Source organism: Maylandia zebra, linkage group LG7 (assembly GCF_041146795.1).
Source record: "Maylandia zebra isolate NMK-2024a linkage group LG7, Mzebra_GT3a, whole genome shotgun sequence".
NCBI lineage: Eukaryota > Metazoa > Chordata > Actinopteri > Cichliformes > Cichlidae > Maylandia > Maylandia zebra.
The window spans coordinates 52,453,576-52,480,011 of NC_135173.1; the positions used below are offsets into that span (position 1 = coordinate 52,453,576).

General features: G+C 41.6%; 1 protein-coding gene across 4 annotated transcripts in view; it reads right to left on the reverse strand.

Annotated features, from left to right (window-relative positions):
• garnl3 (GTPase activating Rap/RanGAP domain like 3) overlaps nucleotides 1-18,860 on the reverse strand; it is a 97,052-nt gene extending 78,192 nt beyond the window's left edge. For 3 of the 4 annotated variants that reach the window (XM_012918839.3, XM_012918836.3, XM_012918838.3), the window contains exon 1: nucleotides 18,327-18,860. In XM_012918839.3, the coding sequence (XP_012774293.1) occupies nucleotides 18,327-18,424 (98 nt within the window). In that variant the 5' untranslated portion in view covers nucleotides 18,425-18,860. The remainder of the gene's footprint in view (nucleotides 1-18,326) is intronic. The other variant, XM_076886656.1, reaches the window with a different exon arrangement.
• Between the last annotated feature and the right edge of the window lie 7,576 nt (nucleotides 18,861-26,436).

Below are 26,436 nucleotides of genomic sequence, written 5' to 3' on the forward strand. Positions count from 1 at the left end.
TGGTTTTCTGTCTCTTACAGAGAAAGGAACAGACACCAGACGGGGACCCGGAGATGTGAGGACCCTTCACAGCAGGGACAGATGTAGGGACAGCCGAGACAGCAACTGGGGTCAAGTGTCATGACGTTTGGGCTCCGGGAGAACATGGATCCCACAAACACAGCAATGACCATGAAGGGGTTGGCGAAAACCAGGAACACCAGACCAACGAGGTTCGAGAGGCTCTTGGCAGAAAGGGGGACACGCCGGTGAACCCAAAACACACAGATCTTTGTTTGAACTCAGGGCCGAATAATCCCCAGAACTGTGCAATGACTAAAGGGTGGTCTAACCCCGGAGGTCGAAGAAAGAAGCTGAGAATCACCCAACTGGAAGACACTGGTAGCTGCAGCAATAAAAATAAAGGTTAAAAGCTCCTTAGACAGAGGTTCTAGTCTAAGTACATTTGAAAGGTATAAGGGGGCATTAAAATGGGAGTGGAAAACTGGAGCACCAAAATAAAGCTGTGGGAAAATGGGGAGTGATGGGAGTGTCATCTGTAACTGCTGTTATGGTTGTAAATCTAACTTTGCTTGCATCTGAACTGCGTGAACACAGAGGTCATCCCCCATATGGTCCACCCGTTAAAGGGGGACAGAGGGCCTCAGGATCAAGAAGACCTGGACCTTGCAACGCTGAAGTGCTTGTTATTAGTGATCTCTTTAATGAGAGATCAAAAGAGGGTATTGTGATATTATTCTGTTATTATATGTTACCTTATATATGTAATCAAAGTAGTTGAATTAGAATACTGCTGTAGATCATATTATACCCTTTAAAATAGAGTGTGTGATCAGTATGTAGTTTAGTTCTCATTATACTTTTGAGTTAACAGAACATATTCACTTATTAGTTCATTAGATAGATGTGCATCACTCTGTATCCTTGATCTGCTGGGAATGTGATACACTGTTTTCTTGACATGCTTAATTGTTGAATCATGAAGAGAAGGTTGTAAGCAGGAGACTCTGTGTCTAAAGACAGGGGAGATAGACAGACCACATTCCACACCCCCACCTTACAGAAAGCAGAGAAACAACTGCCGAGGTCATAACTTAGGCGCGGTAACAGAGAAAAAAATGTGATGTTTTGGCTTTTACGACTAGCTGGGGGCCACTAGAGACTATAAAAAGCTGAGCAACCCGTCACCATTTTGAGACATGTGCCTGACCCTCTGGTAGCATCTCTCCCGTCCGGACGTTGTAATGCTCTTATTGTTGAATTGTATGGAAATAAATGATTGTTGATTGAGCATTGATACACCGAGTATTGTCCCTCCTTCAGCCCAAAGATTCAAAGAACTGCGTGTTTTCAACACCCTTTGTAACCAGCAGCTTCACTCCTCATATGCTTGAAGTATGTCCTCTCCAGTATCGTTTTCCTTCCTCTTAAATTGCTCCTAGGTACCAAGGTTGCTGAGGTTGGAGTTGAGCTGAAGATGATTTTTGAGCATACAAAAGGTGTTGAAAGTGAGGGTGCATGTGTGTGTGTGTGTGTGTATATGTTATGAATTTAAAATATGTTAGTTCTTCTAGCTGCAAATTCATAATGTAAATGTGTTTGCCAATTCAGGGTGAGACCCTGTTCTTTGGGGGGAAGTGTGACGGCCAGTGGGCTGGCCTTGTGTTTTTCTTTTTCCTTTTCCTGTTTCTTGCAGGTAGGTGGAGCTGACCCAATTATTGATGCAGCACACCTGAGAGGCCAGTCCCAGTGTATATAAAGACACCTTGACTGAACCAGGGTGGCTGGCTTTTGGCTCCCTCTGGCATGTGTTATGTTTATTTGGAAGTTTCAGTTATGGCTGTTATGTCCTTTAACTTGTGTTTAAGTTGCTTTACCTTATTTTCATTAAATGTGTCTTACAGTCTTTAAAAGCCTGTGTGTGGTCTCCCATTTGTTTGTCACTTCCTATGAGTGGGAGTTTTTCCTTCCCACTCTTGATTCTTGGGGTTTTCTCTGTATTATTGTACGCTTTTAGCTTAGTTTATGCTGTTGCATTTGTGGCACTATTTAAATAAAAATATATTCAATGGGTGAACAGAGGAAAATTACAAAAATTGCATCATTATCCTTTTTTAAAGATAACAATAACTTTGGATCTGGTCCTCTATTTTAACAGATGAATGTTGTAATCGGAAACAGGAAGGAAGGAAAATACTTCTCAGGTCAGTACATGGATGGCGCACAAAAAGTAAGCAATAATAACACCAGAAACATGTGAAGATGGATTTTAAATCTTATTTCTGAGCTCTCTCGCGTTTTTCCCTTTAAACACACAGACACAGCGGGTGAAATGTGATCTTTAGTATATATGATACCTTCACAATAGCGCAGCTACAGCCTGTGTCTCAAGCTCAGCCTACACACACACACACACACGCCTACACACACACACGAAAGACTGCAGGAATGCTCGGCTCAGGCTACATGGCACTCAGCTGCTCATCAATTATTAATCAGCAGAAACCCCCCTCTGTGACATGCCATGCTACAGGAAAACACCTAAAGCTACCAACACACATGGCATTTTGTCTTGTTCGTTCTCTGGATGTGATAACCTTTATAAATAGCTCATGTTGAAATGCAGCTGTAATCTGCCACAGCCTGAAGCTTCAAAAACAAAATAAAAGAAGGAAAAAAAACCCTTTTAAACAAGACTGGAGTTCGTGTATGTAGTTTTCTGAGGTCAGGATTGAGTTACAATGAGCCAACCTGAGATAGCTCAACACCCCTAAGCTCTAATTAGAGCCCAGGGGCCAATAACTCGCACAAAGAGGCAGTCATACAAGTTACATAAACACAGCTCTGTCACACCCTCCCACTGTCACACCATATCGTGCACTGGCGTCCGTGGCCTTTGCATAAAGGGTTTATTCTTTTAACGGATGCTTATGAAGTTATTCTTTAACAAGGGAAGTGAGAACAGGGATAGACTTCCTCTTCGCAGATCAGTCTGCTAATACGGCAGAGGGGGGTGGGGTTGGAGGGCGGGCATCCTGAATGCATAACAAAACGGGCTGAGAAGAAACACTACAGTAAGTGTAATGTAACAACAGCCTGCTTGAGGTGATGAATATAATGCACAGCTTACGTACAAAGTTAAATAATACAGGACATGAATCCACCAAAATATTGCCTTTATTTTAGTTTGTGCAGTTCTAATAAGTTTGACACAGCCTGCACTCTTTTAGGCCGCTTGCTTCTAGTCTTCAGGAAGAGTTCTACTTGAAGGATATTCAAAGCTCTTCTTTGGATCTCAGCTGCCTTTTATTCCATTCTTTGTAAAGGTGACACCACACTGCTTCAATAATGTTGCGATGCAGGCTCTGGGATGGGGCCGATCCATAACTGATAGTGTCCCACTCTATGATGTTCTATTCAGGTATGCTTTTACTTCTTTTGGGATCATTGTTATGCTGAAAAATCAAGGTGTTGCCAATAAGATGCTTTCTAGACAGTATTGCACGTTGGATCAGACAGGAACATACCATCCTGTAGTGTTCATATTTCCATCAGCTTTGCAAGAGCTCCAACACCACTGGCTGAAATGCAGCCCCACACCATGACCGTGGTCTACAGATGGCTGCAGACAATCACTGTTGTACCTTTCTCCTGACTGTCAACTCAATGTTGATGATCAAAAATGTATTTGATTGCCTATTGTCACTGATTTTCAGTCCAGTTCTTGTGTAACTTGGCAAGCCTCAGCTTTTTCTATCTTTTCTACCCTTCTATTGAGACAATTTCTGATGAGGTTTCTATGAATAGTAGATGAATCAACAGGTCATTTACTAAAGTCCCTAAAGACAAAATTTAAAATGGTCAGTGTTAAATGGCTTTGCAGTCAGTTTGAAAGGTTGCCTCCTACCCGCAAGGCAAACTGTCCAATTCATTTGCAACTGGAAATTGATTAGCATAAGCAAAGAAAATTAAACATAATTACTGGACTATTTTTTTTCTAGCTTCAAAGAGTTGCTGCAATATTTAAATTATAGCTGCTTTATGTTGCAGAGCTTCAATTTTAAAAAAAAATCTACTAAGCTTTGTCTTCAGGACTTCAGCAGAAAGTTAAAAATCAATGTTTAGAATTTGTTTTTTAACTCTTGTATGTGTGCAGGACGCGGCAGTAGTGGACTTTCTCAGGCTCTTTGTTCCCCAGACGACTGGAACTTTAAAGATCAGATTGTATATGTAGGCGTAAGCATTACAGTGTGTGGATTTACAGTCCATGTGTCAATGCCAGTAAGGCTGAGGTGCAGAGGTACACTAATTGTTTATTCACTTGCAGGGTGCGATAATCCCTTTGAGCTCCACCACCCTCTCTCTGGACAGCTGCCACTCAGGCCCTGCAGTCTCACGATCTAAGCCACGGCACTTTTCCCACACATAGGATAAACGAGGCTTGTCTGAAAGTGTATAATATACAGTGATGGCTACATTACATGAAATCCAGTGGGAGTATCTTCTATAAATAAATTGCTATGGATGAAAATGAGCGAAAAATGTAAACACTGCAGACAATAATATGCAAAAGTGGACGACATGCACAGTGGGGTTATTATCTGTCATGTACGCGACATGCAAATGAAAACACCTGCCGTGATGTCACTTCTTTGATGAGCCGCTGCTTGTGGATAATGTGTAACCTGCAAGAGGAACCAGTCATTAAAGATGGCTCCATTTGATAGTGCTGTGTGATGCTGCAGAATTTGGAATACATCCGATACCAAGTAAATACAGTACTGCCAATACCAATACACAAGTTGCCTTTGTCAGTTTAAAGTAAGGGAGAGCAGTGTGTCATGATTTATGAGTTGATCATAAATTTGCAAGTCATCAGCACATTTTAATGTCCATCACATCACAGTGATTTATACTTTCCACAATAATTAGAACACGCAACAAAACACACCTTCCAGTTTTTCACCTATTCTAAAAGTGCGTTATTTTTTTTGAAAACCTGGAATGTAAATGTGCCCGTTTTTCAAACACTTTGGATAAGCTTCTATTGTTAGAATATGACTGGCTGTGAAAAAAACAAAAACTAGGCGATACAGGTAAGTAAGTAAGTAAATAAAACTTTATTTATATAGCAACTTTCTAGATAAAAGATCACAAAGTGCTTCACACAAGGATAACAAACAAAACAGACCACAGTTAACAAAATACAATTCTAAAAAGATGAGTTTTTAGTTGGTTTTTGAAAGAAGCTACTGAGTCCAGAGATCTTATGCTCAGTGGGAGAGAGTTCCACAGGTGACACGTAGACGTTTTTCATAGTGAAAAATGTTTTTTTTTTTCACAAAGTATCAATCCTATCATGCTAGTATCAATCCAGTACCAATGTTAGCATCAATACTATCGATATTTGGATCGTTCTGCCCACCTCTATTCCCTTTCATTATTGCAAGTTTGAGCGATTATAATGATTTCCACACTGGAAGAGGAGCTTGAACTAGCTTGGACTGTGCAGGTTTTTATCAATGGTGTAAATGAACTACTGTAAATGCTTTTCCAAAAGTTGATTCTGTTCATCTGGACGTAGCGTTTTGTGGGAGAAACGTTTCATCACTCATCCAAGATGGCAAAAGATGTACCCTTAGGCCCCCTCCTCGATTCAGAGATGGTCTTTCCCTTTTCACGTAATTGGCCTCCTTGACTCCGCGCTCAAACCAGCTTTCCTCCCTGTCCAAGATGTGCACATCCTCATCCTTGGAAGAGTGTCCACTGGCCTGTAGGTGTAAATAGACTGCAGAGTCCTGGCCTGACGAGGTGGCTCTTCTGTGTCTCGTTGGGTCTCGTTTCAGGGGCTCATAAGTATTTTCATCACTGAGTAGTGACAAAATTTTCTCATGATAGTCTTTCTGTTTTAGCAATACTGTGCACCTAGCCTTGTCTGCCGGAAGGATGATGTTGTTGTCATCACTAAGTGATGTGAGTGCCTTCCTCTCCTTCATGGTGATATTGGATGCTGGGGGCTTTGCATTGCTGAGACAGGCCGAAACTTTCGTCCGCAGTTGCCCTGCTTCCACTTCTGCAATATTGTTGTTACGAATTGCTGTTTCTGTGGCTGTGATCAGCTCCACTAGGGGGATTTGTCTCGGTGTGACAGCAAAATTCAACCCTTTAGCAATTGATCAGTGGTCTTTGATCAGTGGGTTTTGGTCAGTGGTTGTTGATCAATGGTCATGAGAATTTGCATAATTAAGATTAAGGAACTGACCTCCCAGTGGGCTGGTTTCAGTAATTATGCAAATGTACTGTTTATAAGATTTGGGGAAACCTGCAGTCAGCTGAGACTGAAGAAGTCACTTGGATGAGTGACGAAACGTTTCTCCCACAAAACGCTACATCAAGATGAACAGAATCAACTTTCTGGAGATTTACTTACCTGGATGATTGAGAATGCATCAAGATACTGTAAATGCTTGCTACTTATAGTCCAGCTTCACCATCAGGTTTGTGTATTGTGCATATTGCTGCACAACATTTACATTACAGTTACAGTTGCTTAGGTACCTATCAGAGAAGGAAGCATGTCAAAATGCAGTGACTTTAGGACAATGAAAGAGTCGTTCCCTAACTGAGATTATGAGTTCCAGTAGCCCACTATATTTATATTTCCCCTTTCATAAATTTTTCCAATGCTTCACACACACACACACACACACACACACACACACACACACACACACACACACACACACACACACACACACACACACACACGATTTGGATTCAGGCCTTGGCTTCTCTGTTCTTAGTGCATCTCAAATGCCAGCCGGTCACCATGTGGCCTCAGTGAAATGCCACTATGTCAGGCTGTGTCGATTGATGATGGCAGTCATGTTAAATGTAATCAGGTGAATTAACCTTTTGCCTGTGACGCTCAGACCGGTCCTGGACACCTCTGTGCCCTTGGCACTTTAGCTACATGTGCATGTGAATGTCTGCTTTTGTATTTTTTTGTTTAATGCCAAAACTGTGTTTCAGACCAGTTCACTACCAAATAACACTGGCACTAACAACAAGAGCCAAAAGCTTTATTACCCTCAGATTTATGGGAAAATGTATAGAAACACCACTCGAAAAAGAGAGAACATAACTGCTTGACAAAATGCAGAGGGCTGGCCCACAAGAAACATATCGTTATTAAAAAGTGCCATATCCACAGTTAAAAACTTACAATAGAGAAATAATATTAACTATATAAATAAAGTACTACAGAGAAATGAGAATTCCTATGTCTTCAAACATGTAATGTACCCACGCTTACAGTATGACCGTTTCAAGCAACAGGAGTCAATGCAAGAGAGCAAAATATAATAGACTATGCCCAGTATCCAAAGTGACAGATTTAGTGACAGCTGATATTGGAACCCCTTTGATTTCCTAGTTTATAATCACTGAATCTAATATGTTTCCCTTTGTAACAAAAATATGTCTCTATTACCATAAACACTGTTAGGAATTTGAACCTTGAAATCAAAGAAAAACATCTTATTCTATAATTTCCTTATTGGATATTTGTTGTTGCTTTTAGGCTCATGAGAGGTATGGAGCTCCTGACACACCGTGTAGATGAGTGCACTGCTTGAATGCAGAACAGACATGAGATAAATTCAGCTTTTTTCACGAAAATAAACCCGGTGAAGTTGATGCCTGATATGAAACCCTGGGCGGACTCCTCCTGGTGTCCTCACAGATATCACTGCTTTTTAATGTACACCCTCCTCCTAGTGGAGAGACGTGATATCAAACATGCTGCTCAACGTGAATTTGAACTCATCTTCACATAATGTGAGCAGTTATAAAATCTCACATTGTGAGAGGTGTGTGCCTGTGTGTGACTCTGAATTCTTCAATCCTTCTCTTTTCAGCCTATATCATGCAGCCATATGGTCCCACTGTTTTTACAGGGAGAGTCTGCCCTCTTGTGGTTTTAGCTTTTATCACAGTTGAATGAGAAGGAAAACTGCACAATCACCAAGTATTAGTTCTTGGTGGCACGAATTCTGTGAGATGTAGGAAATATTATTAGCAAGTCCGCAGATATTGCAGCTGCACATTACTGCTGTGTTACTACATCCCAAAGGAGTTGTGATAGACTCGAATCGGAGACAGAAGCCACTGAAGTCCACTTAACTCTTTGTCATGTTCATAAGAGCCATTTCAGACAACTTACATCATCATACTGCAGGCAACCTTTGGAAGATGCGCACGGTCAGCTGCAATATTCAAATAAGCTTTGGCCTTTAAAGTAAACTGAGTGGGAACAGCAACTGTTTACACAAGCCAGGTTGGGTCCATGAATTCATGCTGTTGAAGCCAAATTTTCTGAGCCTACCATCTTCAGCCTCAGCAGAAACTGAGTTTGATCTGACTGTCTGTTTGCTGTGTCTTAGAGAGCCTGTGTCCACTGTAGTTTCACATTTCTGTTTTTGGTTGACAACAATGGAGCCCAACATCATTTTCTTCTGTTCATGTGAGGTGTTTTGCATTCTGACATAATCTGTGGTTTCACAGCTGTTGTGTCCGATTCACACATTATTCTCTGAACCATGCACAACTACTGCTCGTTTGCAACATGAGGATTAAACTCCAGAAACGGTCTTGCTTGGAGATCAGCAGTTTCAAGAACACTAAAGCCACGATCAAAGTCACTGAGTTTACATTTTGTCCCCACCCTGATGTTTGTCTTTCTGAGAATACATGACTTCTGACTTTAATCTTGAACTTTTTAATCAGAATATAGCATCAAGTCAATTAAACTCGTAGGATTTGTGGATTAGTTTCAGCTGCTTTGGTGTTAATGAAATTAACAACAGGTGCAATAGAGCAGCAACAATGAGACAACAAATTGTGCTGAAAGCACAGGTAGAGGTGGAGGCCACTGACATTTTTTTCCTCCTCATCTTTTCTGACTGTTTTGTCACTAGTTTTTCATTTGACTAGGGTCAGTATCATTACTGGTAGCGATACCTGGATCCTACAGAGGTTGCAGGAAGTAGTCCAACACCTCCAGGATGGCACATCAATATGCACCATTGCCAGAAGGTTTGCTGTGTCCCCCGACACAGTCTAGAAAACATGGAGGAGATTCTAGGAAGCAGACAGACAGGGCTGTAGAAGTTCCAAACCCATCAGCAGACTGGTATCTACTCCTTTGTGCAAGGATGAACAGCGTGAGCTCAGCCAGACCTACAAAGTGACCTCCAGCATTACACTGGTGTGAATGTCTCTGACCAAACAATCAGAAACTTCATGAGTGTGGCCTGAGGGCATTCGCCATAGAATACCAGAATTGGCAGGTGGCAGCCTGAGCTTTTCACAGATGAGAGCAGGTTTGCCCCGATGCTACCTGTAACACCATTCAGCACGGCTGGTTTGGTGGCTGGTCAGTGATGGTGTAGGGAGGCATATCCATGGAGGGACACACAGCATGTCCTGATGTTGTCAGGAAACTACTGAGCACCATTTTTCATACCATTAATTTTCATTTTTATTAAATGGCATCATTTCATTTGTAACGCATTACCCAGTCCCCAATAGTGTAGATATCCAGCATGTTTTTTAGATTGAGATCTGATATGTTTTCAAAGTGTTCCTTTCATTTTTTTTTTAGCATTGCACATTTGCATGTACTTGATTTCATAGTTTAGTGAGGCTGCAACGACTCATCACAGTAATCGATGACGCCTGCGTATAAACATTTGTACTCAGTTTCTTGTTATCAGAATTAACTATATTAACTTGAGTCTCTTAACTTTCCAACTAATGCAAACATCACACCAAAGGTCATTTTAAAAAATGTGGTTACCAGACAAAAAAAGTATGAAAGCCTAATTTTCTTATTTTTCAACAGGTTATCTCAATTTAAAAGCATTAAACAGTCCCACTTACTTTAACCTCCTCTTGCCTTGGGCCATATCATTGCTGTCTCAACTACCTCAAAGGGTGTTCCCACACTAAAATGCAACAGTATATCACTTCCGTTCCTCATTTGAAAAAGAAAACCGGTTATGACACATGAGGTGCTAAAGCCTAAAATTTCTCAGAGGGGGTCTTAAAGACTCTGTGTCGGACATCTCGGCAACAATAGTGATGCACTGTTGGGAAAATGCATCTGTGAGTATGCACCTGTGTTTGTGTAAACCAACATGCATGCTTTCTTTATCCAAAACAACACAGGAGAAATAGCATCATGCAATGCAATCTGTACGCAACTGCAGTATGAGACCTATAGTGGGGTGGAGTGGGGGGTTTGCGACAACTCCTTTGAGCAGTTTTCTGAAATACAAGCTCAAATTTAAACGAGTTTATTTCAGCTTTGCCTTCACAACCTCTGCATGCCCTTATTTTTCTACAAGTGCATTTAAACTGCACTTCCAACTCCTTCTTTCTTACATGTCTTGTTCTGTTGCTCACCCGCTAACCAAGAAGTGGTTTTGGCTGGCCTCCTAAAAAACCGCAGGGTAAAAATGTCCAACAGTAACCCTTCACACGCTCCATTTCTCACACCATCTCTCCTGGATAACTTTTTAAGGATGACCACGATACAGCTGGTGGGTGAGAAACAGCATATGTTGTATACTCACAGCTTTTCTATATGTGCAGACTTCCTTTCAACTTTCAAACATTTACTTTCACTTTGAAAGTGACCTTGCTATAAAGGCAGTTTGTAATACTTTGCGAAAAAAAATAAAACGCTCCCCAGATTATGAGTCTTGTGTGCATGTGGCTTGCGGCTGAGCTTGAGGTGGCCACATCTCAACCAATACCCGGCTTTAAGTACAACTCGCTCTATGCTTGGTCTTATTCCGGCCAACTATAATGGGAAATGTTTTCCACTCCAAGCTTTCCTGGAGCAGTGCACAGTGCATTTTAATGTGTAGGTATGTGTCTAAAAAAACCCTAAATGGAAGCAGATGTTTTAGTCAAAAGAATAAAAGTTTACATGGGGTTGTAATCAAGTGAGGGACTTTTCTTTCGTTTTCAGCTTCTTTTTTTTTTCTTCTTCGTAGTAATTTGAGTCTATTTTACTGTCAAAATGAGCCTGGTGCGCTGCATCGTGCGCATGGCTGAACTGAGCTGGCTTGTGCTGAGCTATGCAGCCACATATGGGAGCGATTACAGTCCAGTGTTTATCAGACCTTGCTGAGAGACCGACTGTGTGGCTGAGCAGAGCAGAACCAGCCGTGTGCACATGATTTCAGTTCCCAGCCTACAACCTTGTAGGGGAAATCAGACAAGTAATACAATACAGCAAAACAGCGTGCGATTGGCACTCCTGGGAGCAGAAACTGAAATAACTGGTTAGTTTACCAGTTGGATAATTCATTTATAGGAAATGTATGCACAGTCATTTCCATACTATAGTTAAAAAACAGGGAAGGTGCCAAAATTCAAAGCCTCAAAGTGTGTTGACAGATCTGCTGCATATGTGAAAACAGTTGTAAAAAGCTGCTCGTGTCTCCAGAGGGAGCTGTGTGAACTTGGAAATGTAATATAAAAAAACAACAAAAACAAATCAAGGGATGTGGATTCACCCATGAGTGAAAGCAACTGTAAAATTGTTTTAGAAAAAAAAGTACGTATATATAATTTTACATGTCAAAACACGTCTTATTGTCATGCAAGTATTTCCAAATGTTTGGAGCCATGCCTGATTTCTTTATATTTTGCAGGAAAATGGGAAAAAGGTGCACTGACTTATTGAAACATATGCAAGAATTTATGGGAATGCAGTATATAAAGGCCAAAACAGAGTCTGTACATCATGCTGATAACGATTTCAACCAAAAGTCATTTTTACTCAATTTTGTGTGTAATTTGACACATCTCAGGCTTTTCTTTCTGTTTCCTTTACTTAAAAATGGCTTCTAGACGGCTAAGCATATGTCAAAGTATTTTGTGATGAAGCTACAGTGAACAATAGATTGATCAACTGAAAGCCCAGACACATCTCTCAGACACCTGTCAAACACTGTTATCAGTGGTGCTTCTTGTAGATTCAACTGCAGAAATGGGAAAAATTGTGTGTTTTTGTGACAGACGTCTGCTAACAAAGTGCTTAAAGATATGACTTAAAACTGGTTCTTTGCCTAGTTGTCAAAAAGCACAACATAGTCCATCCCCTGGATTTTTATACTCATTCATCAGTCAGTGTTACGTGATTTAAAAAGAAAACAAACATTTCCCTGAAGATAAACAGTTCCAAGAAGTCGACTGACAATGCATGAAAAAACAACCAATGTCTAAAGAAAAACTTTGAGAGACTGAGATAAAGACTGGAAAACTATTGCTTAAGACCTCTTTAAAAATGACAAGAAAATCTCCTTGGAAGCAAAGTATGAAGAAATTAAGGGTGGCTCAACACTTTTGCACAATACTGTAGAGTGTAAATATGAAACCTTTGCATATGGGTAAGAAGGAAGTATGTTTAGCTGAACTCTAAGATACACTCCCTATCTGTTAGTAAATGTATCTGCAGCAGTTAATTTGCATTGGGAGTAATGTTTTGATGAACCTGAAGAACGTATGAAATAAGAACCTTTATTGCACTCTTGTAAACTGGCTGTAAATGTAAAATTTCAACCATATTAAGATAACAACTTGAAATGATCACACTGGATTCCTTTCGCATTTTAAATACGTCTCTTATTAAATTTGTCAACATTAGTTTCCTCCATTAACCACAAACACCTTAGGTTAAACAGGATTTTGGATATTTTCTTTAGCTGCTAGCTTTCTGGACATGTGATGAAAATAGAGGAAAGGAGCCAATGACAGAGGAGGTGTCTGATCAAATGGTCAACAAAATGACTTTGACCCACAGATTAAGAAACCACAGGCTACTTACTGTTTAAAACCACAATCAACATTGCTTTGTTTTAAAAATCTGTGACAATAAAGGCCCATTAAACCGCGAAAGGTTAAGAGACTGAACCTAAACAAACCATAAACATGGCTCTGTCACATGACTCTGACAGATAGATCGGGTGAATGATAATATCGGTGTATTAAAGGTTTATGTCAGAATTAAATGCTCTTCTTTATTTATTTTAGAAAACTGAACATAGTGGTTTCCCAGGGACCTGGGAGCAAGCTGGGGAGTGGGACATCTGGGCATCTCTGCATAGAGACGCGCCCTGGACCTCAAACTGAGAACAAGGAGACCATATTTAAAATGTTGTTGTGAGTCATTAAAAACAAAATCATCGGCTTTAGTTGTTTGATTTGCAGGACATAAACAATCCTAGTTACAGTTAACCTTTAATGCATTAAATTCCAACTGTCTACACCGCTCCTGCGCTCATCTTTCAATGCAAACACATACTGTGCCGAACAAGGTTTACATCTGTGCGAGAGAACGTCCACAGTATGCAAAGCAGAGGAGTACCTTAAGTCAGCAAAAATGTCAAATGGTCCACCCAACCAGCCTCCCCCTCCTCCTGCTGGGTGCGTTATGACAGACTGTAAAGCAGGGGGAGACCCCAGTAAGCCAGCCTATCACAACCACTTTCAGTCTGCATGAGAGTGCATCAGCATTGCCTCTGCACATAAACAGAAGGTTGGTGTATTGAAAGGTCTAAAAACAACCTACAGGAAAGCATCTAACATTTGAAGTGTATGTTCTTCATTCGCATTGAGCTTTGAAGCCTACTATAAAAAGTTCACCAGGAAACCACAAAAGGACAAACCCAAATATATGTTTCCTTCTTTTTTTTCTTCTTAAAGATACATATGCTCACCACTCCCACTCCAGTTCAGTTACGAAGCGCACGGAGAGCAGCGGATTTCGGCTTCTCCTAGATTCGGTCTTTAGGCAATGTGATGCGCAGCAAGCTACGGCAACCCCCCACCCCCACTCCCCACACACACACACACACACACACACACACACACACACACACACACACACACACACACACACACACACACACCTCTAGACACAAAACACTGTGCGTTTGGCAACAGGCAAGGTTAATGACGACACTGACAGCACTTCAAAGCGCGTGTGCTCGAATAACCACTCAAGTGAGAAGTTCAAGGCAAGTGAGGATGAAAGGGCGTGCGACTAACATTGTGTAAGAGTTTCACAGCTCACAGGCCACCACAGAGATCTACTGTATTTGCACAGGTGAAGTTGGTACTGCACTGTTAGTCTAATGAGTGAATAGAGGCATACACAGGCAGATAAGCCAACAGAAAAGTGATTGATGAACAGCACAAAACAACTAACCCATGCTTCTTATCTTGAACTGGTCTGTGTTACAAAATTAAACCATAGTAATCTATTTTTTTTACTCACATGTTGTTCTCTGTTGGTCTCTGTTAGTCTCCCTTGCAGTAACATGCAGCTACCACTTAAATAAACTATAGCTTCTTGATGAGGGATTGATAAGTGAAACCCCCCCCAAAAAATTCTACACAGCGAAGTTTCCCCTGAGTTTTTGATTCAGGCTTCATCAGGGGACGTCTTCTTCCCTGTGGCCTCTTTGTTTTTCATCTTTGTGCTTACTACTAGCAATGAGTGCTCACATAGTTCTCTTTGTCTCTCTTGCACTATTTCCTGAAGTTGCGATTGTTCTGCCAGTTCGTGGTCAGAGTCGAGCCAGCTCTTTCTTGGCTCCTTGAAGTGACACCTAGCCTAATCTCGCTGAGGCACAATTAGCCAATGCTGGTGGGGAGTGCTCTGAGACAAACCAGAGCCAAGAGTTTAGTGACAGGCGGACTTGACAAACAGACGTGTTGCGATTGTTTTGGAAAACAATGGAAAACGACTGTAATTAGGTAAGGATTTGTTATTCCTGGAGGATATCCAGACTCTCCCTCTGTCAGGCTCAAAGCTCCAGGGCAAAGACAATGCTTTCTATGTACTTGCTTTGAGTGTATGCACAAGCATAATTAACCTCATATTTCTTAAAACATACTCCAGAGATTAGCAGAGCATTTCTAGAACACTGCCAGTCTCAGGCTGGATCCAAACAGATTCAGCAGAACTGGAGATAGTCTTTGTTTCCCTTCTTTTTTTCAGAGAAGCACCCTTTCTGTGAAAACCTGGTACCCGTGTTGTCCGGGAGTCTATGCCAGCTAACACTGGATGAACAGGGCACACCTTAAACAGCCCACCAGTCTATCACTGGGCTTCACGTCCACAGTTTGCACATATGTCCAAGTTAGTTTAACCAGTTCGACTAACTAGCAACGCCCCAACCAGTCACAGGAGATTGCCCAGACCTTCATGATGACACATGACAGTGCTAAGAACTGCAAAGGTACAAGACCCAATGATGCTTTTAAAATCTTCCTTCGTAAATATTGACTGGCAGGAAGTCCTCGAGGCTACAGCTTCAAAATTCCTCCAAAGGCTATAAGTCAGCAGACTTGGGTTCCCAAATTAGTTACTGTACATTTCATTGCTGAACTGGAGAATTGAGAGCATTATGCTTATAGCCAATGTAGGCTTGAGCCACAAGGCACAGAGGTCCATGATAGGCTATGGAGCCTAGATAGACCAGAGTGTAAAATTGGCTGACTTCCCCTTCAGAGTCCAGACACCTTCAGACATGTGCACAACTGTACTTGATGCACAGAAATACACACACCAGCTGAACCACCTGCATCCCTCACCGAATAAATCGAGAGCAGCAGAGGAAAATGGCCCTGTAATTGGTTTCAGTGGTCCATCTAAGTATTGCAGCTACATGCTGTCAGTGAGAATATCCGCCAACTGGTGTTCCGCTGACTTTGTTAGATAAGGCTTAGTCATGATGAAGCAGTGTCCAGATCACAGTTGGAAATATTAATGGGATGTGGCATGTTTATACCAGAGTGTATTAACTCCAGCAGCTTAGCACCGATCACGACAGCTTTACACCGTTAACTGAGCTTTTGGACTTGTTGTGAAATGACGACACGATTGACTGACCATTTGTAGCAGAACATCGTGGGGACTTTCATGCTTTCAGACATTTGATAAATGTCACATTGAAATTTGGGAAATTACGATCTTCATCTTTCATCGCTTTTTTTTCTCCCGCTTTTCAGATTTATGGGCCAAGCAACGAATGAATCAACTGAGAAAATAATAACAAGATCAAATGATCACAACAGAATCATTAGCTGGTGCCCTAAGGAACTCCTTTCAAATGCTGCAAGATGTTTCCCACTGTCTGCAGCACGAAGGAGAAAATGTCTAGATAATGCTGCTTCATAATAGAGTTTGCTAACATACATATAGAACAACTCAGCCAGTTTGTGTGAGAGAGCGCAAGCCCGATCCTGCCTGTGACAGCATGTTTCTAACGTACAGCATGTATGCTTAAGAAGTGGTCACAATGTGTCACATCTGTACGGTCAGATGTGACACTCTGCACTGCCTCTCTGCAGTGCAATGAATTATACACAGACTTCTCAGCAGAAGCCTCTCACTTGAGTGTCTTCCATATCCACCCCTCCACCTCTCAGTACAGCAGAGAATCTATTTCCCCACGCAGTCCCACTTTAGGCCTGCCTCTGATTGATTGTCTGTTAAACTGCTAGTGTCTGAGAGACAGAGTGCCAGGAAGCTTTACAGTGTGACTCTGGGTCCAGCGCAGAACAGCATAGAAATGGAAGAAACTCATTCACTGCACGAGATAGGTCTGGCTCATTAGAAGGGATGTGTAATTTGAATGTAAGTGGACACAAAACTAGCCAAATTTCAACCCACATATGCACGCTGTGTGCAAAACATGGCTCTGTTGCCATAAGTCAGACGTGCAGTCAGATATTTAGCCATCTCCCTGACAGAAGTCTCACCATCAATAGACACACTGGGACAAAGTTATAAGCCATAAGAGCAATGAAGCGAGATCTGTGAGTAATCTTGCACTTGTGTACACCTCCACAGCTCGTCTGAAATGGCAGGAAATCGGAGTGAAGGTAGGAGTAGTCAAGATGATATGACCACAGTGATAAAACATGATTCCTAACAATTCATCATTAATATGGAAATCAATCATAGGAATCCCTTTTTAAATATGTATATTTATTTGCATTTTCAAGCCTCACATTGTGGTAGATAATGGAAAATCAAACACAGATCAAACGGGGGATTCATTAAATGTTAATATCAGTCTGTGCTCAGTCTCTAGGAAAACGAACAGACGAGTTTTTAATGAACAAAAATGTGACTTGGCTCAATATTGCACAGACACAGCACTGTGACTGAGTACCTGCAGGATATACTGCCACACTATTGGACCTAAAAGCTCAGAATTGTGAGCCTTCCATTTATATATAAATATGCGTTTTGCTTTATACACCAAACAATTAACAGAGAAAGTTACCTTAGTTAAAACGACCACCTAACAGATCTGCTGTCACAAGTTCTCAACAAACACTCCCTGGCATGGAAGTATAGTCAACAAAAAAGCGATTATGTAAAGAGGAAGGAACTGGTGTGACATCAGTAAAGTGAGTCTTTTAAGTAAAACTGCAGCTTAGTTGCCCTGACCAAGGTACCCAAACCATTTGATGAATGATGTTGCAGCAGATAAACCACAGTAGGAGGTTGCCACAGGAAGCCACATGTTCAAGCACCAGCGGGAGGTTAAACCCAGCTGTACCACACAGCCAAGTCATATTAGCTCCGCAGCCTGTGGTCTATTTGTCACCAAGGCCCTCCCCGCCTTCACCTCTTTGGATGTCTGAACTCACAGGTGCCTCCTGGCATAACACTACCGCATGTGATCAAATACCTGCTACGTGGATTTGTTTGTATTCTACAATGCATGTTGGTGGGCTGCACGATCAGCACCTGAATCGGGCTCTAAAATCACCAAAGACCGCGTCCTGCAGCTGGGCAGCTCTGTCAATAATGCAGAGTCAGGCGCAGACAAAAAGAGCCCGTGCGTAACGCATCCTTCCACGGTCCGATAAGAAACGTGAACGCACGGTGCTGAGATGGAAACGATATGATGGCCCCCAAAATGCATCTTTTCATTTGAAACAGAGGTTAAAACCTGTCATGTTTATGAATGTACGGTCTTTTTGGATTAACAATGCTTGTTTTTCCTTTCTCGGGGAATCCCTCTGCTCATCAATTCGCGCGCACACGCCAGATCCCGGTTAAATCCCCGATCCACAAGGTGAAACATAGATCAGAAACTAAGTGCTAGCTCTTGTCACGAGAGTGCAGCTCCAGTGGGATACTCTGGCCATTTCTTTTTGATCGCCCTCATGTCCCAGACAGAAATAAAATCGCCCACCGTTAAGAAAAAATAGAAAAGAGGACCTACCTGGAAATCTCGAAGCTGCAACCCTTCCGAAGGAGCAAGGCTCTTTTCCGCATGATGCCTTTGTCTTTCCCAAGATACACATTTTTTTCTGAATTCATGGGTGCTGGGCAAACAGGTAGACTCGGGGAAACCGCGGCGCTTAAGAGAAAAAAAAAGAAAATGTCCAATATCGAGCAATGGACTGCGAGAGGCGGAAGAGAGAGAGAGAGAGCGAGGGGGGAAAGGGAAAAACGGGGTAGAAAAAAGGCTCTGTTGACGCTCAGTTCACCTCAGTGGAGCAAGGAAAGTGGGCTTGCAGACTTTCCTCTCCTCAGGCTAGACAAAAGACTGCCTGCTGAACGCTTTCAGAGATGCATGTTGCCGGGGCTGGTTTCACTTCATGCGCGCTTATTGGAGCAGGCTGTAGCGGGGCTGCTGCAGTCGTCACCCTGAGCGGACTGCGCTGAGGAGTCTCCGTCGCTCCAGAGATCCCGATCCTGTTATCCACTAATGTGGAGCTCACAGCGCTCCTTCAGCTTCAGCCCAGCACTGAGTGGCTGCTCGTCAGTGACCTCATAAAACCCGACGGAGAGAGCGAGAAAGAGGGAGAGAGAGTAAAGAGTGAGCGAGAATTGAGTCAAATGAAGTTATTTGCGCGTGAGAAAGGAAGATAAATTGATGAAGTGAGAGTTGAACCGCGAACGTGATTTATACTCGTGTTGTATCTTAGTAAAGGAAAACTGAGAGCACTCTCCACCAAACATGTAGGAGACTGATGTGCTGAGTTTTGGACTGGCTCAGTAACACATGTTCGTGAATTTACTGCACAAGGGCATAAACATTTGATGGTTGCCAGCAGCACAGATTTGTTTTTGTTTTGTTTTTTCAAACATGTGCAGACAAAGGTTTTATCTGCTGGTTTGATTTTCTTCTTTTTAATAGTTTTTTTGTTTTTCACTAATAAGTTTTATAAATAAAAATGTCTTCAATGGCTTAAACTCATTGATGGGTTTAAGGGTGGGCAACTTGAGTTTTGCTGTTAAGATGCATCTGTGGGAGATGTACATGATGTGCCTGATTTTGTACATGATTCCTAACAAACATAAGCATAAGAAACAAATGTGTTAAACTTGGAGTAAGAGCGCTAATATGTTCTGGTCTGTAGCAGCTATAGGTTGACTGAAGAACAGCAGTCACTTCAAGAATGAACATTTGTTCTTAGTGAGAGTGAGGGCACTTTCACATAGAACCTGCATGTTCTATGTGAAATTGTGGACATTTCACTCAACCTAACTATTGAGGGCACACAGGAGTTATTTGGAAGTTTATTGTCTTGTGCATATGTGGTAGATGCTAGCAGCTCTGACAACAAGACACTATTTAATACCCTGAGAATGACAGCAGACTGGTCCCGCTGTGCTTTTGTTTCTGCTGTTGTCTAAATTAGACTTGCGATAAAGCAGTCATAAAAAAAAAATCAGTCAAAACAATACTAATGCATCTGTTTTGTTGAAAAGAGCAGTGCCGTTTGTGAAAGAAAAGATCACAGAATCTGAAACTAAAAGTTAGAATATGAATGTATGATTTAATACCTAGGTATTAAAACATACCCCTGATCATTTTAATACATGCTGTCACATGCATCTGTCCAATCATCCATCCCGACACTAATTGGGTTCCAGGTCGCCCTGACAACAGTCAATGCTGGGACATCCTTCTCCCTGGCCACCTCCAGCAGCTCTTCTAAAGCAACACCAAGGCAGAACCAAGCCAAGCAAAGCAGAGTAATCTATCCAGCATGTCCCAAAGGCTCCTCCTGGTAGAACATGCCTGGGACACCTCTCCTAGGTGGCACCCATCCAATAAAATGCCCAAACCACCTCCTCTGGCTTCTTTCAGTGTGGAGGAGTAGAGGCTGTCCTCGGAGCTCCTCCCTAATGACCGAGCTCCTTACCCCATCTGTAAGGCTGCGGCAACTGGACTTACAATTGTATTACTTTTATCTCATATTTGCCAGTGTTAGTAATATACTTTGATTTTCACTTTTATTACTCATCCTTACTGATGTTGCTATTACTGTATTTTGCATTATCCTGTAATTGCGACCACAGCTGCTGATGAGCAAACAAGATTAAGTAAACATTACATATATACACACACACACACACACACACACATATATACACACACACACACACACACATATATGTGTATATATATAATACACACACACACTTACAGTTTTTCTCAAATGCTAAAACACATGTCACAAACGTTACCACCAGGTCCCCCAATGTCCAAACACAACACCCTTCTCTAAAGCTACATAAACACAACCACACCTTCCCACTGCAAAACTCAAACTCCCACACCAAGAGAGCAGCTCGAAGTTGTCAAAACTGTAAACACCATACACAGCATTACACACTACAGCAAAACAATTGAAAACACAATGCTCAATTTGTGAGAAGGTTCTTTGGTTCATAACTGCCAATGCATATTTTTATAAACTGTACAGTAACGGATCGTCATAGAACCCTGCAGAGGATTAGGCATTTAGATTTGTGAGTTTCACATGAAGACTATAAATCTATAAAAACATCCTGCATGTACATACACTACTGTAACACAACTCAATGCAAAAACAGAATCTATCGCACACAACAGTACTCTCGGAAACATGATCAGGGTGTGAAGTCTTTTTTTATTGTCTACACGGTCTTTTTACAGTATTACACACAGTCACTGTGCGGCATCATGTCGCCGAGCTGCATTGGGCCACATCACCTCATCCACATCACAGGCTATATTGTCCCTTGCTAGGCACCGCGGGAAAAACGCCCTGGAATGGCGAATCCATCCCTGGAAGGCCTCCACTGGGATGTCAGCACAGGCCAGCTCCATTGCCCGTACGAGGTTCTCTCTTGTGTATGGCTGTCTGTCATACACCTTCCATCTCCATGATGAGAAGAACTCCTCTATAGGGTTCAGGAAAGGGGAGTAGGGTGGCAGACAGACGTTTAAAAAGTGGTCACTGTTGGTGGTGAACCACTCTCTGATTTGGTGTGTTTTGTGGAAGCGGACGTTGTCCCAAATGATCACATACATGTGATGTGCTAGCCTAGGATGGTGTTGTTGACGGTCCAGGAGGATGTCTTTTAGCTCCTCTAGGAAGGTGAGGAGACGTTGGGTGTTGTAAGACCCAAGGACAGCATGCCGGTGGACAAGCCCCTCCGTACCCATAGCTGCACAAAGAGTAATATTACCCCCCCCGTTGGCCAGGAACCTCAGTGATGGCTCTTTGGCCAATGATGTTACGGCCTCTTCGCCTTCGTTTCTGGAGGTTGAAGCCAGCCTCATCCAGGAAGAGGTACTCATGGGGTCTGGCCATCGCGTCCAACTGCATTATCCTCTGTGAACATGGAAAAGCGTACAGGTGTTCAGAACGGTCAATCAGGTAGCACAGTATTGTCCAGAAGTAATGTAGGCCACTAAGCAACACAGTATGTCCACTAACTGTACTGTGGACATGGATGTATACGTACTTGCACATACTCGTAACGTTGTTCTATGTGTCGCGCAGAGTTGCGCTCAAAGGGAACCCTGTAGACCTGTTTCATCCTCATCTGTTGGCGCCGGAGAACTCGGTCTATTGTGGACACGCTGACAGCATCAATGTTCTCAAAGTTTAAATTATCTGCAATGACTTTGTCTCTGATCTCTCGGAGTCTAATGCAGTTGTTCTCACGGACCATATCTGCAATGAGGGTTTCTTGTGCCGCTGTGAATATGGCAACCCTCCCACCTCTATGTGGCATTCTTTCAGCTCTAAAGAAAGAAACATGTGTTGTCAATTGACTGATTTATATGTAAAACTACATGTAAAGTAACAGACCACTTTCACAGCCCTGTAAAACTGTAGTGTGACAAAGAAAGCTATAGCATACTATACCTGTTGTGTTGTCCAAATGCCTTGATAATGGTGGCCACGGTGAACCTACTCAGGTTTGGATGTACTCTTCGTCCCGCTTCAGCCATTGTCATGCCATGGACAATGACATGATCAATTACTGTTGCTCGCATATCATCTGTTATGATGGTGCGAGGTTGTCTTCTTCTCCCACCTGGACCTTCTCCCCTCTCTTGTTGGCCTCCTTCTCTTCCTCCTCTACTCCAAACTCCTCTTCTTCTTAGGCCTCCACCTCTTCCTCCTCTGATCTCAACCCCTCTTCCTCTTTGGCCTGCAGCTCTTCTCCTTCCGCACGCTCGAATGCTTTCATCCATTGTGATTGTTTGGCATCTTCACCAAACTATGCTTTTATAGGTGGGGTCACATCATTAGCAACAGGTGTCTTCAATTTTGAGTCGTTGTGTGTAGTGACTGACGCCAAGTGTGTTCCCTGTGTTCAAAGATTGGTGACTGTGGCAAGCATTTTGCATCACATGGGCTTTCATTTGAGAATATGAGCAGAGTTGTTTTGCAACATGTGTTTTAGCAAGGAAAAATGTGTTTAGACTACTGGTCATTTGGGTTACAGGATTGGCTTTTGTGTTTTAACATTTGAGAAAAACTGTAATCTTGTGCTTTAGATTATTGTTCCTGTCTAACGATCACATTTTATCAACTTCTTTGGCACATTTTTAGAAGCATTTTAAAATTCACAGAACTGAAGCTGTATTTAAGAAAAGAAAAAAACTTTGTGTATCGAAGCCCAGCCCTGTAGATAACATGGAAAAGGCTACAAAGGTAATTCATCCAAAAGCTTTCTGGTTGTATTCTTTTCTTTGGTCCAGTTCTTTCATGAAGGTTCAAGTTGTCAAAACAATAAGTGGAAATTGTCACAAATTGAGCTTTTTTTTTAAAAAAAAATGTCCACACATTAACAAAAATATATTTTCATTATATTTAATTATAAGAGCTAACACATGGAGTCTGTTCATACAATCCCCTGAGGCTTGTGCCTGTATCTCGGTTAAATGATTTACAAATCCTTCGCTTCTGGTTATGTTTACATTTCATTTGCCTCATTTACACTACAATGTATGACAGAAATACAAAAGGGGGACTTTTGTAAGACATGTAAATCTTGTAGATTTAAAAACGAAGTATAAATATTAACTGTTACGTTTTTGATTTTTTAAAATACGAGTGTACAAAAATTTCAAGGTTTGAAGAAAGAAAGTGAGCTTATTTAACTAAAGCTTGTTCTTTATCCAGTGGTAGAATTTGTTTTTTTGTTTGTTTGTTTTTTTCATTTTTCCTTGTATGTTCGTACCTTTAAGTAACTCAGACGACTGGCTATCAGGCTTAGTCCTGACCAGTGTTGGTCAAGTTACTTGAAAAAAGTAATCAGTAACTAATTACTGATTACTCCCCCCAAAAGTAATCCCGTTACTTTACTGATTACTTATTTTCAAAAGTAATTCATTACTTAGTTACTTAGTTACTTTTTAAAAACATGATTTACAACCTGAAGAGGTGATAAAGCGATAGATCTTTCAACCCAATTCTACTTTTTCTACATAATCCATCATACAAAATGTAATCAAATGGAAAAGTATCTTTTTAAAACTTGTTTTATCAGTTTTAATCTTTTAACTTTATGCATCAAGCAAAAATTAAGTTATATGCAACATTCTCTGACTGGAAGAAATTTGTTTAATATTTAAACCTATTTTCTGCACATTCCAGCACATAAATATTTTTTTTTTTTGTGTTTACACTCTTTCAAATAGATGCAAGTTAAACACAGCAGAAAATAAATAAAGTCAAAGACTCAGCGGTCCTTTTGCTCTATTTTCACCTGTAAAGCAGGAGTCGGGTAGGCGGAGGTTTACCCTGGTGCAGGTGTGCCACAGTGGTCAGTGGAAGAATCCACGAGTTTCTCTGTGAGTTTCCCATTACATCGTTGTGCACTCGGTGCTTGCTTGGAAGTTTAGGGGTTTTTTTTCGCTGTAAAAAGAAGTTTTCTTCCCACGCACAATGGACGCTAATGTTTTTGTCACTTTTTTATGGAATCAAACTCAAAGTAAGGTCAGTACTTCCACGCTTTAAACGCTGCACGCTCATACTCTCTCCTGCACTCGATATATTATCCATTGTTGATCTGCACACAGCTGTTGTCACGAACGTCACACTCACTTACGTCACTGTCATGAGGCATTCTCGCAAAAAAAAATCATGGTTTTAGTAACGCAGTAATGCAGCGTTCCTACGGGAAAGTAACAGTAATCTAATTACCGTTTTTGCAATAGTAATCCCTTACTTTACTCGTTACTTGAAAAAAGTAATCGGATTACAGTAACGTGTTAAAAAGTAACGTGTTACTGCCCATCTCTGGTCCTGACCAAATCAGGTGCCACTCATTCAAATCGCTCCCAGCTGCCTGAGTAAATTCCTCCTTGATGCCCAAAATCAAATGATCCACAAAGAACACAGAGTAGGAGAGGAGAAGACGGAAGAAGGTCTCTGCAGTCAGCAAGAACCAACAGTCAGAAAGTAACTAAAACTTCTGACCTGGTGCAAAAACCCAGAGAGAATGAACAAGAGATTAAGTACTTTTGGCATGTCTCTCTTTTCAGAAGTCAGAGACTATAAACCAGACAGAATCCAGGCCCAGAAGAAGCAACCTAAAAATTTTCATGTGGTCTCCAAAAAAGATCTCATGCCATTCAATACAGAGCGGGGAAACTGGTGGTTTTTAAGGCAGGAGGAGAAGGTGGCAGCCTAGTTTAACTATGAAAACAAGGAAAGACCTGACTTCCATGAATAAAAGGACAATATTATTGCCTGATTAAAATTTTAATACATAGCTCTTGAAACAGAGTTTCTGGAGAATTACCAGTAATAGAAATCAAGTCTCTGAGAGCGGAGAGGTCAAATCAAAATCAGGGATTTGCATTGCATGAAACACAAGGTGGAAGAAAAAGATGTGAGCTTGAAGAGACCTCAGGAACTGCTACAGGACAGCAGAGAGAAAAAGAGAAGAGCTGCAAACATCCAAGTGATTGTTTTAGTGCACGTTGGTCACTCTCCTAATTCTAAAATCTTTAGTTGCTATTTCACAAGATGAGTAAAATCTCAATCTATGACATCATTGGTCACTGGCCTTTATCCAGAAACCTCACATTCGACACCCTGCTGGTACACCTGCCAAGTCTGAAGCTGATTGGTTGACCGGCTGTAGAGAAAGAAAAAGAACAGATGGACACAGACACATACAGAGATTTCAGAAGTTATTGGAGCGATGACTCGGTGGATTAGCAGCTTGTTCTTGTGTCACATTCGGTCTGCAGCAGACGAATTAATGAATGTATGTTTGCTTTTTGTCTTTCCAGAATCTTGCCCAACTGTCCAGCGAGCAGAAGGCCAAGACAAAAAAGGCAACAAAAGAGGCTGAAAAGATGACAAATTCTTCTTGCACCCTCTCAGCCATCTTCCTCTATCCAGTATTACCTTTTAGTTTTCCTTCTAACCGCACCTGCCACTTTCATAACCTTTTACCCTCCTAGCCTTTCCTTCAGGACCTTAACCTCTATGTTCTCTGATACTCTTATTTCTCTTCAATCTTACTACCAACCCCCCAAAAAGAACACATCCATTTATCCCCCGCCCCTCCACCTCTGCCTTTTACCTCTTCAGCCATACCACTTTCCCCATTCAGCCACCCCACCAAACCCTACTAACCCCCTTCACAGCCCTTTATGTAAGAACTGATGTGAAACATAATGCAATTGCAATACTAGAGAAAAAAAAGATGCTGTTGTAAAACAGTTATTAAGAATTAGAACCCAAATGGATCTATTACAGACATCTTAAAAAGGATGTCTGCATAAAAGTGGAAAATGAAATCAGGAAAGCTAAAATGAAGCATAGGAAAAATGCATTAGAGCAGTGGACCTCTTGGAGCCACCTAGGAAAGTTTAAAATAATGGCCTTGTTGAATCAATCTGCAAAGGAAACAAAACTAATCTATTTTGTGCTTAAAAAGGTCTGAGATCACTGATAATGTCTCCACGCATAAATGTATATCTCCGAATGTGTCACAGCCCTATTGGGAGGGCGAGAACAAGGAAGGGAGCTGGCCCTGATGCTGTCTGTAGGTGTACGCTGTGCTGTTGTGGGTCAGAT